The following is a 16,923-nucleotide window of genomic DNA, read 5'->3' as shown; positions in this document are numbered from 1 at the left end:
TGATGTTATAAGCTATCACCCTTATGGGAAATCCAATATGCCATCGATCTTCTCCTATGATCGGAGCTTCCTAATCTCCCACATTATAGAATGAATCATAGGGAGAGAGTTGAGTAAAACAAACAAATTGAAAAAATTTTAGTTGAAGGTTTTGTACGACATAGCCTCAATTCTTGCGTTGTCCTTGTCTTATTAATCCCTAAACAAGATGAGTCATAGAAGATGTGTTTGGATGGCCGAGCGATCAACAAAATAATAATTAAATATTACTTCCTAAATTTTTAACTTAGACCTTCCCAATTTCAAAACAAAGTTGTTGATATCTTTAGTAGAATTTCTATAATCCTATCTACCGTGAGTAATAAGATCATAGGATTCGAGCGATTAAAAGAATATACATAATGTTCAGACTTTAATCACATATATTGAAAAGTGCCGGATGAAACCAGTCAATAATATGACTTCTGGGATGGTTACTTTTTTTTATCTACTAAATTATGTGTTTCCTAATACTCCTTTTAAGACTTCTTTGTTTGGAAAATACATTTATGTGGATTAGCAGGTCACCTAGGTCAAGACAAGACCATTGCATTAGTTGAGAATATATTTTACTGGCCTTAAGATATTATTCAAGTGGTGTTATAGTGTCGCACTTATTAAATTGTCAAAAACTCATAAACATAATACTGGTCTATATATTTTATTACCTATTTTGTATTTACCTTGAATGTGAGTTTAAATTTTATTTTTTGACTTTCCAAAATAGCCCGTGGTCATGTCTCAATTGTGGTTGTTATTGATCGATTTTAAAAATTGACCCATTTTAAATATTACTCAAATATTACTATATCTTCTACCGGTGCTCATGTCATATTTCTCGGTAATAATCCAATCTCTTCAAGTTCTAAGGAATAACGCTCTATTACAAGATCTTCTACAAAGGCTAAATATCGATCAATTATTTTTACAACTACTAAACTTTGTTAGATTCAATCATTGTTATATGAACTATTTATTACATTATTTAATCCTCTATTTATATATTATGATAATATCGAAACAATATATTTATATACTAATCATATATTTCACTTTCTAATGAAACACGTAACTATCTATTTTCACTTTGTTCATAACAAAGTTTAAAATGATAAGCTACATATCTCTTATGTCTCATCAACTTGTAGATGTTGTTACTAAACTTTTGTCTCACTAATAATTCCTTCTATTTCGATCCAAAATTGATGTTTTCGATGAAAACACCATCTAGTGGAGAACATATTGGGAAAAATATTATTGAGAAAAATAAATAATGCTAAGATTATTATGATCCTCTTAGTATTTTGATAATATATTATTATGATTCTAAATTATAAAAATTATGATAATATATTATCATGATTCCATCAAATAACGATGATCATGATCTCATTGTGATCTTCTATCAAATGATTTAGATAAACATTTTATATTTATTATTACTTAAAAAATTATATAATTATCATAATTTATAATCTCTCTTTGAATATATATATATATATATATATATATATATATATATATATATATATATATATATATATATATATATATATATATATATATACCGAGTTCCGAAGGATACCGATGGCTGAACGTGGGCCATGTTCAGCCATGCCTCCCGCTTACTCAACAGTCACTTCATAAAAGCCCCCAGCACATCGGTATCCTTCAGAACTCAGGCATTGCTTTTAATCATTGAAAATGTGTGGGCCGACTGGTCTCTCTCTCTCTCTCTCTCTCTCTCTCTCTCTCTCTCTCTAAACATACATATATATGTCACCAGTTGTCGTTTTCTATCACGAGGGGGATGCGAATCCAGCAAATCCTTGATCATGTAAGAGCTACTGACGAGAGGAGATGTCTCCGGCGGGTATTGAACAAGATGGGGTGCTCCTTGTCAGCCACAAGTGCTACCGGAAGACTGGTTTCGTTTCCAGGGATCAAGATGGTGATACTGGTGCAACTCTAGCCGGTTCTATGGCTTCCAATTTGTCTTTGCTTGTCCATCCTTGAAGTCACATCTGTTAGCATCATTGGTTTCACGGTGGAAACTACTGCAACAACAACGAGGAGGCAAAAAGGGCATACATATCTCAGGCTGAATTTTCTGCATTCTGTCTTGTATCTTTTTTGGATATCTATGATCGAGTAATGCTAATTAAATGAATGGGAGACTACTGAGTTGCAAGTCTGAACTGCTACTACGCATATAATTGCCTCGAGAAATCTTATTCTGATGGTATAACTTGGAACAACAGCATCAGCAACAAGCCGTAGGATATCTATGATGTAGGATACAGATTGGCATATGTCTTTGATGTAGATACAAATTTGGTGCAAACTTGTAACATGACATACTCTACGGTCACACAGTACATGTTTAGTTGAACTTATTCTTCTTCCAATGAGATTCTATACTTGAGTGAACATTCTTGTGCCTGTTGTTCTTGACATCTGCAAGATCTTACTAACTGAAGCAATTTTCCATGGGAACAAACAACGATAGCAAGTTATAGCGGACAAAATTCATATACCAAATGTGTTCATTTATTTATAATGCTAATGAGGTGATATAGAGAATTTGAAGTGCAAGTTGCAACAATAGCTCCATACATTTCAGATCCACAAGAAATTAGAAATGTTGCATATTCTACTGTTAATTGGGTGCTTCATTGGTTGACTGATCCTTGGAATCGAACAGAATTCAGGATTGGAGACGAACTGTAGTGATTCTGACCTATCACTTGCTGTCCCATAGGGGATGGGTACAAGTACGACGGAGAAGCCCTAATCAAAGACGATAAACTTGTCCAAAGAGAAGAGAAACCAAGAAAATGGATTGCTGTCATAGTAAAACAGATCCTTAATGCAAAATTTCTTTTTCCCTTTCTTCTCTCTTATGTTGCGTTTACCTTTGTCTTATACGAGTTTGAATTAGAATAAGAACGAGGAACCAGTGATGAGCACCAAATGCAAACACAGTATATTGAGTTCTTGGACATGAAGAAACATGCTATGTACCGCGAGTCAAAAGCAAGCAATCACCACGCAAAAGGAAGGAGGGTCTTAAAGCCGAAAGGTTATTCTTAACTTGCATACCTGACGGAGAACACTGCCAAGAGAGAGAGAGAGAGAGAGAGAGAGAGAAAAGGTCGGAGACAAGATGAGAAAGCACACGGGAACAGTAGAGACATAGCACTTCCCAAACAGTTGAACTGTCCATGAGATACACACGTTTGTAGACAAAGGCAGAGGCGTTTGCACCATTAACTCGACGTGAAGACCAAGTAGAAGAAAAGAGAAAGCAAGAGAGAGAGAGAGAGAGAGAGAGAGAGAGAGAAAAAGGGACGAAAAAGAAGAGAGAAAACCCTAAGTTATAAGGTTTGTTAACAAAGGAGAGTGAACCCTAACAACAGTGGCAGTGCGGCTTAGAAAGGAGCGACCCCCATGTTTGCGGCCGCAGTGGCGTAGAAGCCCTCCTTGGGAAGAACATCATCTCCCTCCTGCAAAAGAAACCGAGGGGCGTAAGATTCTCAGTTAATACCCATAAAAGCAAAGGAGAAGACGTGGTCAGGCAGGAAAAGCTGTGAGCAGAGGCTAAGCTTAGAAGAAACTTTAGGGTTTAAGGGTGAGGAGAGGGCAAGGCATCATGTTTCTTTTTGGCTTTCGCTTCTTTACCGGCTGGCGAACGCTGGCCTTCTTCAGACCCTGATCGGGCATCAGACCGAAATGGATGTGCGGAAAGTGGGCCCACTAAAAGAGGAAAGACAAGTGTTTAGTCGAAACCTACAAGTTAGATGGTAGATCAGTAGCAGTGAGAGAGATGGATGGATGGATGGATGGACGGACGCGAAGGGGAGACCGAGAAAGGCTTACGTTCTTTGCAGCGGCGCTGAAGGCTTCCCTGTGCGTGATGTCGGGATTCCCAGCCTTAATGCGTTGGATTTCGTCCCTGCGTTTGACCACTAGCAACATCAACACCGACACCAACACCAAACCCCACCCCCATCGTTAAGCCATGAACAGGAAATGAGTGAGAGAGCCTCGAGCTCTTCTATGCACGTTTACTCCTCACTTACTTGATGAACCGGTTGTACGCGGACGGAACTCTCTGCCGCTTCTCTGGAGCTGCACACGGCACCATCATCAAGATCATGATAACAGTACTAAAAGGACAAGCGCGGTGATCATAATTTGGAGTTATTTCAGCACTCGATGAACAGCAGAGAACAATCCGGTAAAACGGACGAGATAATAATGTGGCGTGTGTGGGCTGCGGATTATCCAAGGAGACAAAGCAGAAGAGATGGGAAGATGGGCTACTGTTGCTACAGCAAAGTTCTTGAAGGCGGGGTACCGCGGTGCAGTTAATGCAGCAGATGGCGGTAGACCACAGCCCAGAAGACAACATCCAATGTTGAGATGTAAGCATCTGCAGGCACGTTCTTGTTATTTTCTTCTTGATACTCGTTTGCATAGTGTCATGCCCCACCCCCACCCCCGCAATTATTCCTTTTGCAGGTCGGAGGAAGAAGAAGAAGAAGAAGATGATGATGATGATGTTGAATGTGCAGGAGAATGCTATGCTCTCAAAGAGAAGACGTTAGTGCAGGGATTAATGTATATATACACACATATATGATGTGGTAATACTACGCGAAATTGACATTGCTAGGGAAGGGATGACAAGGACGGGGAAAGGGAAGGGGGACTCACGTCTGTTGACGACTGGGGTCCGTGGAAGCTCTTCTTCGACACCTTTCACGGGCGCCGTAGCGTTGCAGCTGCTGTTGATGCTATTGCTGTGGTTGACGGTGGTGGGACTGTTGATGAGGCTGCCGTTGCTATTGTTGCCATTGCACAGTAGAGATGGATCCAGCAGTAAGCTCGGATGTGGGCACTGTAACTCATCCTGACCGATACAGCAACCACACAGCAAAAGAGAGTGAGAGAGAAATCTACAGAAGGGACAAGAAGAGGAAGAACTGAAGACGAGAAAACAAGACCACAGTTCACACAAAAGTAGGCTATATATATACATGTATATATATATATACCAAAAGGTTGTGGTGAGGTGGGGTGAAGCAGGGATGGCTAAGGTGGAGGAGCTGGTTGGCGGCAGGGAGAAGAAGAGCCCTCATGTTGACCGAGAGAAGGTTGGTGCAGTGACCACACCTCACGGTGACCGTCTTGAAGAGACTGGTGTAGGGAACACTCACCTGCCAAGAACAAGGAAACCGGAGGGAGATAACAGTGAGAAGAAAGGAAGAGGAGAGCAAAACCAAAGCTGGTAAGTAGTAGGATGAGCAAGAGGGAAGCCCCAAAAGAGAAGCGGATCCCCGAACAGGGGAATGAACAGCAGCAGCAGCAGCAGCAGTGGTGATGGTGGTGGTGGCTGAGGGAATAACGAGGGAGGAATTCGGAGGATATACCGCGAGGTCGGTGTCGCAAAAGTTGCAGTGGACGTAGCAGAGGTGCTCGGAGGGGGGTGGGGAGAGGTGGTCCAAGGAAAAGGCGGCTGAGGAGGATGACATGCTGCTGCAGCTGTGATTTGATGGATGGCCAACCGGAGGAGATCGCCCCCTCAACACCAACTTCTCCTTTCGAACTAACGACTTGCGTCGTCGTCTCCCCTGGTGGACGTGATGATTTGATTTGATGCCTTGATTGACTGCTGATTCCACACCTCCTCGGATCTGTAGTTTCTGATTTGAAAAATAGGTGGTGGAGAGAAGCAAAAGAGAGAGAGACAGAGGGGGAGAGAGAGAGAGAAGGAAAGAAAGCAAGCGAGCGGAGGAATGAATGGAAAGATGGTGGAAAGAAAGAGAGGAAAGGAGATAAGAGAGAGAGAGTGTGTGTGACAGAGAGAGATCAAACAAACAAAGAACAAAGAAGTGTTGGAGATGAGATGGCTCAGACTGCGTGAGACAGAGAGTAAGATATAGGCCCAAGGAACAAACTCACCCTCTCTCTCTCTCCCTCTATCTCTCTCTCTCTCTCTCTCTCTCTCTCTCACACACACACACACAGTACAGCTACCCCCCACAAATAAAGACATGTAATTTTCTTCTAATTTGATCCTTCTTCCCCCTACAGACATTGTTTAATAAAACAAGAATCTGACTGAATCAGTGATATGGAATAGTCTTTCTGAACACTATTCAGTGTGTTCTTGCTGATGCATGAAAAATGCATGCTAACCATTTCCTGTATCACTTAAATTGATGCCTCCTACACCAGGATGAACTGATAAACTGTCAACATTTAATTTGATCTTTTTTTGGCTTTACTGATGGAAGTCTACATCAGAATATTTGTTCAAAGAAATCAAATTTTCTAAAATTCTCCAACTTTAATTTTTATGATGTATCAGCTAATTCAACCATATCTTAGAAACTGGAAATGGAGAAAGCATCTGGATTGATATTTCAATAATAAAAAAAACTCTATAAAGTGCATTTCTATTGCTAAAACATTGCGACGACTTCATCGCGTCGACAAATTTTAGCTCATATCTTCTTTAAACCAATTTTTTTTTCTATTAGTATAAACTACATTTTTCATTAAGCTTCATCTAAATCACGGGGTGCGCCACACTACCTTGTTTTACCTTCCTTGATGTAGAGCATATTGATCCTTTGTGAATTATTTGTATGCTTCTCTTTTAGGTGACTTTTATGTTTCTCATCTAATGGAGCTCATGATGTTCCCTTGCTTCACTTTGCTGTGGATAGTCAAGTGTGGATTACTAAGAGCATCAACATTTTGTCTATGTAGAAAGAGGGTTGTAATTGTATACCATGAGACAAGGAGTTGGATAGCCTACTTCACATTAATAACATGAATTTGGATAATTCATGTGAATTTGAATGAGTCAATCATTTCATAGAGGTAAATAATTCTCTTATCATGTAAGAGGATATTAATTAATTTTCAAATATCAATAAGATGTATCTTATCATTTATTTACAAGCTATGTAAGATGAGTAATCGATATGATTTTGAGGAATAGAAAAAAGAAAATAATGATAACAAATTAAAAGATAAATAAAAAAAATCTGAATGACTATCATACTCGCTCTGGCTTAACGAAGATATCATGTCTCGCTATGCTTACTCGCAATGCTAACATATGACAACTTATTATATATGTGTAATAAAATTTATTTTATTGATAAATCAACTATATTCTCTTGAATCACTATGAATTAGGTTGATCAACAATAAGTCTATCAAACATTCGAGGTTAATTATCGGCTTTTCAAAATTGCAGTATTTTAGTGAGACTGCCTTCTACACAATTTCTAGATAACAAAATTAATTTTGCACACATATAGGGTTATCCAATAAAAATTACAATTGCAGTATTAAAAATATAAAATATTTTTAATATCATAATTAGTTTTATAGGACATTAATGCAACTTAGAGTTCAATTAACACTTGTTTTCCAATAGCTGAAGGAGACTAAATAATCAAAATTTTAGATATTGGAATTATATATATATATATATGATAAAATTAAATTTAGTGGATGAATAAGAAAATTACTTTCAATTGGTCATCGCGATTAATGGAGGATTGATCGTGTCTTGTATCGTAGGGTAATACAAATGTCGTCAAGGATAACTCTCTAATAAGGCTGGTGATCTGACATAACTAAAACTTTATGAATGTAATTGAAAAGAATATAGAATAAATTAAAATAGAATGAAATGAAGAATTCGAGGAAATGCTTGGGATGCAACAAGTCGTGGCTTGAGTTGTGGCTGGGAGCATTGAGTTCTTTTCGTATGCCGTCGACGACTCGGTCTGGCCATTGGAAACGAGGATGAGAGGGGAAACACGAGCTGGACCGGTGTTATGGAGTTCGCCTCCCTGAGGGGATGATACGAGGCAGCAGCAGAAGCTCTTAGCGGGACTTGTGCCCGTGGTCGAGCGAGGGTGGGAGGAGAGCGAGACATGGTCCGCAGCGGAACAGGCACGCGCCCTGTAGAAGCTGGCGTCGACATGTTACAGTGGGGAGGCCAATGGAGACAGGGAAAGGTGCATGAGTTGGATCGATATGGACTATCTGGCCGACGTCGTTTTCATCAAGCGCGCACCGAAGGCGTAGGGTGCTTTCTTGGTGTAATGTCATCGGTCGGAGCACCGCAGTGGACGGTGAAAATGACTCCCCCATGTGTTCCCTCTCAGTGTAACTGAGATGCCTTCTATTGTAACTTAGAAGAGAGAGAGAGAGAGAGAGAGAGAGAGAGAGCGCGAGAGAGAGAGAGCAAGAATGTTAGTGGTCGTCATTTCCAATGAGGGGGAGAGAGGAGAGAGAGGGCAGGGGCGGCAGAGGTGGGGGAGAGGAGCGAGAAAGGGACGTTTGCATGGACCTCTTGGCTTTCCCAGCACACTCAGCTGTAGTTTTCGCAGTAACGAGGAGGAGGAGAAGGAGAAGAAAAAGAACAGCAAGAAAGAGAGATGGGAAGCCTGGGTTTCCCAGTTCCCGGATCCCCTCTTGTGCCTCCCGGGCAATAGCTCAGATAGCTGCAGTGCGGTGGTAATATAAGTCTGGTACTGTGGACGGGGGCTCCGCCCTCCGCCTCCGTCTCCGCCTCCTTAGGGTGACATTTTTGTCTTTTTGAGTCCTATGCAACAGCCAAACTGCTGGCCTTGCGAGGAGTAGAGAGAGAGAGAGAGAGAGACAGAGAGAGAGAAAGAGAAACAAAAACAAAAGCCTCACGCTTTTTGTGATTTGACTTCACGCCACCCCCCTCTTCTCACTCAGTAACAAAAGAGCAGACAGCGGCAGAAGACACAGATCCTCCGCGCGCTCTCTCTCTCTCTCTCTTCTTTACCACCTCTGTCCTTTTCGAAAACCTCTCTTCCCTCTTTCGAGCCGGTTTAAATCTAAACAATATCAATTGCTTCACATTCTCCATCGCGTAGACCGAGGCAGGTTGGAGTTACGTCCGACCAAGAACCTCTCACCACCCCAGAGGGAGGTCCAAAACCGAGCAAAGCGCCCACATGGAATCCAACCATTCCCTCCTCCCCGCTTTCCTAACTTGTGCTGCAACTTTTTTCACTGTGATCCCCTCCCCCCTTTCTCCATTTACACTAAAGCCTGCACTTCGCCAAGCCCACACACATTTGCTCCTCAATATGTCTTCTTCACCTTTACCTCTTGCATCCCCCGCCTGCCATGGAGATGCCAAACCTAACCTTGTCGTAGCCCTATGTTTACCTTTCATAACCTCGCTGGGTGACAGGGACGAGCAATTCATATTTACCAATGTGTGCACGCATGCATGCGTAAATCACACAGCCAGCCTCCCTCCCATGGGGAGCTACTGCCTGCAGCTCAACATTCCCTCCCTTGGGGGACCATTAATGACGTTGTTTTGGTGTTGTTATTGAGCTATGATAGATCGAGGACTCGCGTCCTTCGCTCGAGTAGCTACAGAAGTGGTTAATGCCAAAGTCCATAGACCTCTCTCTCTCTCTCTCTCTCTCTCTCTCTCTCTCTCTCTCTCTCTCTCCCCCCCCTTAGAGTTAGCAGGAAAGGGTAGAGATATATCAGAGATCAGCGAGTAGCTATAGCTAACTCTTTAATGGTATGACGCCGGTGGTCGAAGTGGTGGGGGTGGTCGTCAGTCCAATTGAATGAGCTTTAGCATCATGAGTTACTCGTTATACGAGAATTCAGCAATTTGTCCTGTCTCACCACACCAACCCACTCCCCACTGCCAGCCCTACACATAGTGTGCTTTCCGCCATTTCTGTACTTCTTTCTCTCTCTATCTCCAACTCAAGTGCCGCATGAGGACACCGAGCTATGATGAACCCTGTCGGTGCAGAGATGGTGAGAGGAAATCGAGGGAAAAAAGAACCGGGGAGAGTAAATGCTCCCACTGTCCCCGTTGTTGCTGCTGTTGTTTTGTTCACTTGCAATGTGTTACCACCTGACCTCAGCTACTTCATCTTCTCTCTATCCCACCATCCATCCATCTCCTTCTCTCTCTCGATCTGCTCATTATATCCAACCACTCATTTGAAACTCATGTCTCTGTCTTCTATGCAACCTTCGTACAGCGCTCAGAGAGCGGCCATGACCACCAAACATATTGTACGCAGCAGCTACTTCGAAGCATTCTACGTGGCCAGCTATCGCATTGAAAGGTAGATATCAAGCATCTACTTTATGTGTATGCCTGCCTTAGGGTTCTTGAAGACTTGCCTAGCCCTAAAGTCAACTTAGATTAAAACAAGTCTTTATAACTTGGCTGTCTCCTTCCTCCCCTCTCCCAAAGTTATTAGGTAGACATTCACTTATGTATCCAAAAATATGTGCACCACTGTTCTAAGGCAATTAATTTGTGCCAAGGAGGCTGTGGAATGAGTCCATAAGATGGATGCAAACTTGAGATAACCTAAAGGACATGGTACCTTGTGGTGCACATTTTTTCTTGTCTTACTCCCATCGTTTGTACTGTAGCTTGTGGTCTGCTTTGGGTCTTTGTTGTTATGACCGGAATAAGACCAAAAGCTAGCAATTGCAATCTTTAATTATCAACTTCATTTACTGCATAGTTTTTATCATTTTATGTGACTCCTTATGTGTGATGTTGTTTTGAACAGACTCTGTCAAATAATCCATGTTTCCCAGTATATTATTAGTGGTGGGAAGGGAGAAAAAGGCTTAAAACCAAAAGAGAATCCCATATATCAACAATAAAAAAGTATATCGACATAAGATTAACGTGATTTAATATTTTTTTATATCCATGAAGAAAATTAAATTCTACATATGAGATCAATTACAAGATAATTGAGTTATCGTATGAATCATGAATTCTTATCTTTTTTCTCATCCTCTCTAGAAAAAAATTAGGAATGGTTAGTGAGTTACTTAACGTCGTGCATTAGGTTTATTTATAATATTACATGAGATATTTATAAAAGAATGAACTCTAATTTTCAATCCTAAAATGATTGTAAGAATTATATGTAAAGTTAGTAATAAAGGACTAATAAATATATATATATATATATATATATATATATATATATATATATATATATATATATATATCCTATTCATGTGTGACATTGAAGTTCAATTTTGAATATTCTTGACCTATTCACCATCTTGTGGGATTGTTCATGGGAAATAGAATACCACAATTTTACTTCTTCTTTTTTTTCGCTTGTCCATATGGAATTATATCATCGCATGTGAATATTACATACTAATCTCACCTCATGTAGTTGTGATCTCTAACCAACAATCTTCCTCCATCGTGCTTGAGCTCCCCACATTGTGGTTTTGATGATTCAATGAATTAGATTATGATTTTAATACTCATGTAGTTGTGGTTTTAATTATTCAAGGTGGTTAATCTTCACAATAATGCACAGATCAATGAATTAGATTATGATTTGAGTCATTGCATTGTTCTTCCTCAAAATAAATAAATAAAATCATCTTTACTCATAGCTCAAATTGGGTAATTTTGATATCGACCGAAGAAAAATACTTGCATTGTTCGAATTCATCATTTCTATATAATCACATACCCTAAAAGATTCTGAAGGAGTAATCAAGAAGTCCTTTTAGGATTTACAAGGGTGTTTATGAAGGTTTGTATCATATTCATGATATCAATAATTTAGGAAGGGTTGGGTCCATCGTACAAAGACAAGATCACATCCTACTTTTTCCTATTCTCCAAGATTTCAGGATCGAAATCCAAATAAGGTTGCAGGCACTCTAATGGTCTCATTATGAGATGACAACAGGACATTTGCTAATCATGATGCCCTGTGGAGAACACATTATATGATTTGTTTCCATCAACAAGTTTACCTTTTGTGTGTGTTTGTGTGTGTTCTGGTGTTAGATACTAAGAGTGCTATATAAACCTTTTCCAGCTTGATTCGAACATTCTCTACAAGGGTGGGAAAAAACTTGGTGTCATTAATCTCGTATGTCAATGGAGGTCATATTAAAAGATGCAGCAAACTGGTTTGTCTCTTCCATCCCACCTTCTTCATGAATACTTTGTTCTTTGTCAAGTGGCTGTGGACCACCTGGTAACACTTCTCCTCTTACCTCATTACCAAATCCAACACGAGCAAGCAAAGCTCCAAAGGTTAAGGACTAAACAGTGGTCGCAAATATTTGTTGTCATGCGTATACGAGTTACTTCTCAGTGTCATCTTATGAGTATTTTTTTCGGTATCACACCTATGCATTAGATATACAATGATAATAATGTAGATGACCTAAGACACTTAAGTGAGAGAGATTATAATGTTTTACTATCGTATATGGATAGTATATTTCTCGAAGAAAATTATAAAAGAATTTATAAAATTAGACTCCAGACATAATAAGTGAACATAGTTGGACTCATCATCAAAATGTGCAGGAAGAAAAGCTACACCTAAGCCAAATATTTGATAAGATTAATTGAAATAGTTAGGATTATATGAAATAAAGTATAAAAAATAGATTTAGATAAATAAAAAAACATGAGTATGTCGATTAAAAAAATGAAAAGAACAATAGATCCCAAAAAAAAAAAGGAAGATGGCAAGCATTGGATTAAGTTATCCTAATCAACTTTTTCCTATCTCCAAATGTGTGAAAATTATCAATTTAAGATTGTTAAAATGAAAAATCTATTTATTTCACATGGATTATGAAATTTGATAGAAAATAATTTTGTTGAGCATGATCTATAAGATCCAAATATTATTAAAGATTAAAAGGATTAATTGAATAAGAATATACAGAAAGATACAAGAGCCCTCTACATGCTACAACAAATAATAGATGAGTTCTTATTTTCCCGAATCATGACGGGATCAACATCAATAGAAGTTTGAAAAATATTCAAAAGTATGTTCGGAGGCACAAATAAGATAAGGATTTCAAAGCTTCAAATTTTTTGACGTAAATTTGAAACTCTTATAATGAAAGATTCTGAATCTATCATTGATTTTTTTTCTTAAAAGTATCTTCTATTGTCAATCAAATGAGATCTTATGGTGAAAATCTAAAAGATCAAACTATAATTGAAAAAGTTTTACGAAATGTATCTCTAAAATTTGATATGATATCTACTAGTATAGAAAAAGCTAAAGATATAATAATATTATCTTTTTATGATTTATGGGCTCGCTTTTAGTTCATAAATAAAAAATGAATAGATCTTCAAATAAAACTTTAGAATATGCTCTTCAAATAAAGATAAATTAGAAAAAGAATAAAAAAATTTAAAAAATTAGATCTTAAGGGAGAGTTCAAAATGGTAGAGGTCATGGACAATCTGGTGTTTGAAGTAGGGGACGAAGCCAATCAAATGAGGGCTAGAGGAACTCTAATGAAGATAATAAGGAAATCCATCAATGTTTTTATTGTAAAAAAGTTGGATATATTAAAAAAATTATTGGTATAAAAATAAAAATCCAAATAATCCTCTTAGTTCTTATTGTAAAAAATATGACCATCTTGAAAAAGATTGTCGAAATAAAAACTGAATAGATTATCATTAAGAAAATAATAGTAAAAAAAGGATGAAGAAAATATTTTCTTTAAATATAGATCTGTTTGGTTTTTGGATAGTGGATGCAGTAATCATATGACAAGGGATAAAATTTTATTTCAAATGCTTGATTCAATTATATCTATAGTACAGATAGAAAATGACAATAAGGTTCAAGTGGAAGGAAAAGGAAATAATTATTGTAAACATCAAATATAGTAAAAAAAAATTGATGATGTGATATTTATTCCTATTTTAAAATAAAATCTCATTAGTATAGGGCAACTAATGAGAAAAGGATATTATGCTATTTTTTATGATAAAAAATATTGGATTTATGATAAATAAAAATAAAAAAATTTGATAGTAACAGTAAGGATGACAAAAAATAATATGTTTTCCTTATTATTTTTGAATTTCTCCTTACATGCATTGGCTAGTATTGTTACTGGTAAATCGATATTATGGCATAAAAGCTATGATCATCTGAATTTTTATAGGCCTATGCAAACTATCTCACATGACGACTATAAGATAAAATGTCATGATACAAGTTATGGTAATTAGGAAACTGTAGTTGATGAAATGCTTGTATAGAAAAATGATGAGGCCTTAAACTCTGATAATAATAAGCTTGCAATTAAGAAGATATAGGAATAGAAAAGTCAATATTATCCGAAGAGACCAAGGATAACAAGGAAGGTGCAACTAATGACTCATAAGAAAAAGAAGAGAATACGGATATGACTCTTGGAAGAATATGAAAAGATTAAGAGAAACGAAAGACCTTACTTACAAGTCCAAGGAGAGAAAGGCTAAAATTGACAAGGAGTTGTAGTCTATGTTATCTTTGTTAATTTGGGTTCTAATAAGGATTTAGAAAAAAAAAAAAAAATTAATTGTGGTGAACGAAGCAAAAATTCATTTAGAATCAATAAGTTCCTAAAGCCAGCTAAAAGAGTTCTTAGATATATTAAGGAGTATTATTATACTAATAGTGATTGGGTTGTTTGTGTAGATGATAAAAAAAAAAAAAACACTTTAGGATTTATGCTTAACTTAGGTGTGATTTCATAGACAACAAAAAAGTAAGAATGCATTGCTCTCTTAAGCTCTCAGGCAAAGTATATTACAGTTACAAGTACAACTTGTCAAACAATCTGGTTTCAAAGAATTCTAGTAGATCTCCAAGAAAAACCTAATGTGACACTTGTTAGGATCAGAGCGGCACTAAGAGGGGGGGGTGAATTAGTGCAGCGGATTAAAACTTCGATTTTAACAAAATCTTTCGTACGTTAAGAATGAAACTTGAGAAATTTAACTTGAAGGCGTATTCTTAAAGTTGCGCAGCAAGAGTAATAAGGAACTAAAGCAGTAAGAAGATTTGCAGTAATGTAAATGACAATAATAAAAAGCAAACCAGAGATTACGCCGATTTTTAGAGTGGTTCGGTCAAATGACCTACTCCACTTGCGAGGCCCCTCTTCGATGAGGCTCCCACCTTCCACTAGCAAGTCTCTTGAAATGGAAGGGTAAACACCCCTCTTACAACCTTTTACAAGCAGCTCAACCTCTTACAAATTTTCAATAAGAAAGAAGGAGGAGAACTCTCTAGCAAATTGAAAACAAGACTTGCTAAGACTTTCTAAGACTTTTCTCTCAATCAAAATGCTTCTCAAAAGTTGTAACCTCAGCTGAGATTTGAGGGGTATTTATAGGCCTCAAGAGGATTCAAATTTTGGGCTCCAAAATTTGAATTCTCTTAGGGTTCCCGGTGCTGGCGGTTCCACCGCCCAGCGCTCGGGTGCTGGACGGTGCAACCGCCCAGCCAAGGAGGTGTCACCGCCCAGCACTCGGGTGCTGGGCGGTGCCACCGCCCAGTTAGGCGGTGCCACCGCCTACAGTGTTTTCAGCCCGACTACAGTGTTTTCAGCCACTAGTTGGGCTTCAATCTTGGCTCTCTAGTTCGCTGGTTTAGCCTAATTTTTAGCCTAAACCAACTCTGACTTTGGGCCCAGTTGGCCCCTAACCAGGATATAGGATTATCTCTTAATCCTAATCCTAATTACAAGTGGACTACATAACCAAAACACATCCTAAGCAAATTTTCAACCGCGAACGTCGAGTCTTGTTCTAGCGAGCTTTCCGACGAACTTTCTGCCGACGGGCTTCTAGCAAGCTCCCGAACTTGTGATGACTTTAATGAGTAGCCGAGCCTTCTCGGTGATCTCCGTGAACCTCCGACGATCTCTTCGGCGAACTTCCGAAAATTCCGACAGGTTCCCGATTTCTTCTCGGTTGGTTCTGGCAGCATCTCCGACGATTCTTCGGACTCTTAAACGTCCATCGAACTTGACTCCGGTATTCTCGCTTTGTGTTTTCTGGTTATCGTAGTTAATCCTGCACACTTAACTCAATAATATGGATTAGATCAAATAACCCATCAATTGATTTTATCATCAAAATCCGAGATTCAACAATCTCCCCCTTTTTGATGATGACAATCAATTGATGACGGAGTTAAACGTAACTCCCCCTATCTATATGCCATATTATGAGAAGATAAAACACTTGAATTTCATCATTGAATTCAAGTATAAACCTATAAGCTCTAACCGTAGAACTTATCGTTATTCTCATTAAGCATAATGTAAATGCGAAACTTTGATAAAAATCTTTTTCAAGTCGAAAGATAAGAGACAAATTTTACTATGACAAGAGATAAAGATTTTCAACTTGAATTGCATGATTATACATTTTAGACATGCATTCAATATGATCAATCAATCTTACAATATTTTCAAGGATTTTGCAAGGCATATAAGATAATCATCGATCGATCACTTTTCTCAAGGATTTTGCAATTCATATTTTGTCATGCTATTAAGAATGATATAAGTCATCACTTTTCTCCCCCTTTGTCATCAACAAAAAGGAAAATGAGACTTGAAGCACATATTTTGTCATACAACGATTTTATCATTGAAAATTAAGTATGCAAAAATATTTACGCAGAGTTCATTTTAGAGGAAAATTCAGCATGCATTCATATTATCTAATCTCTTCTTCCTATGAATAACAGAAATTGTAGATGTATAAGAGAGAGATTGGGATAAAAAAATTCAAGTAGTAATTTCACGAAGTCAAGATCATAATTCGAATACAAACTCATTCAAATCGTCAAATTCATGAAAATCTCAACATTACTTTTTAATCATCACATAAGGCATTTAAAGAATTTTTGAAACATAGGAGAATGATTAATTTAAGCATACAATGTTTCAATCAAATTCAAGTCATGAATTGCCAATACTTTCATATTTGTAAGTATCAATTCATGA

At 38.0% G+C, this 16,923-nt stretch overlaps 1 protein-coding gene across 1 annotated transcript; it reads right to left on the bottom strand.

Annotated features, from left to right (window-relative positions):
• Positions 1-3,214: 3,214 nt before the first annotated feature.
• Positions 3,215-5,873, bottom strand: LOC103970335 (axial regulator YABBY 1-like). Its single transcript, XM_009384071.3, has 7 exons — positions 5,475-5,873; positions 5,100-5,261; positions 4,759-4,954; positions 4,122-4,170; positions 3,919-3,994; positions 3,721-3,795; positions 3,215-3,545 (listed from the first exon to the last, which is right to left on the bottom strand). The coding sequence occupies exons 1-7, from the start codon at positions 5,574-5,576 to the stop codon at positions 3,471-3,473; spliced, it is 735 nt and encodes a 244-aa protein (XP_009382346.1). The 5' UTR covers positions 5,577-5,873; the 3' UTR covers positions 3,215-3,470.
• Between the last annotated feature and the right edge of the window lie 11,050 nt (positions 5,874-16,923).

This window comes from Musa acuminata, chromosome BXJ1-11 (assembly GCF_036884655.1).
Source record: "Musa acuminata AAA Group cultivar baxijiao chromosome BXJ1-11, Cavendish_Baxijiao_AAA, whole genome shotgun sequence".
Classification (NCBI taxonomy): Eukaryota; Viridiplantae; Streptophyta; class Magnoliopsida; order Zingiberales; family Musaceae; genus Musa; species Musa acuminata.
The sequence above is the reverse complement of the archived record's forward strand: the minus strand, read 5'-3'. Positions and strand labels throughout refer to the sequence as shown.

Excerpts from the sequence above, each read along its gene's own strand:
- LOC103970335 (XM_009384071.3), bottom strand. The coding sequence starts at position 5,576 with ATGTCATCCTCCTCAGCCGCCTTTTCCTTGGACCACCTCTCCCCACCC. Across the intron at positions 5,262-5,474 it reads TTTGCGACACCGACCTCGCG|GTGAGTGTTCCCTACACCAG; the intron begins GTATATCCTCCG and ends TGTTCTTGGCAG. Across the intron at positions 4,171-4,758 it reads GACCCCAGTCGTCAACAGAC|CTCCAGAGAAGCGGCAGAGA; the intron begins GTGAGTCCCCCT and ends TGCCGTGTGCAG.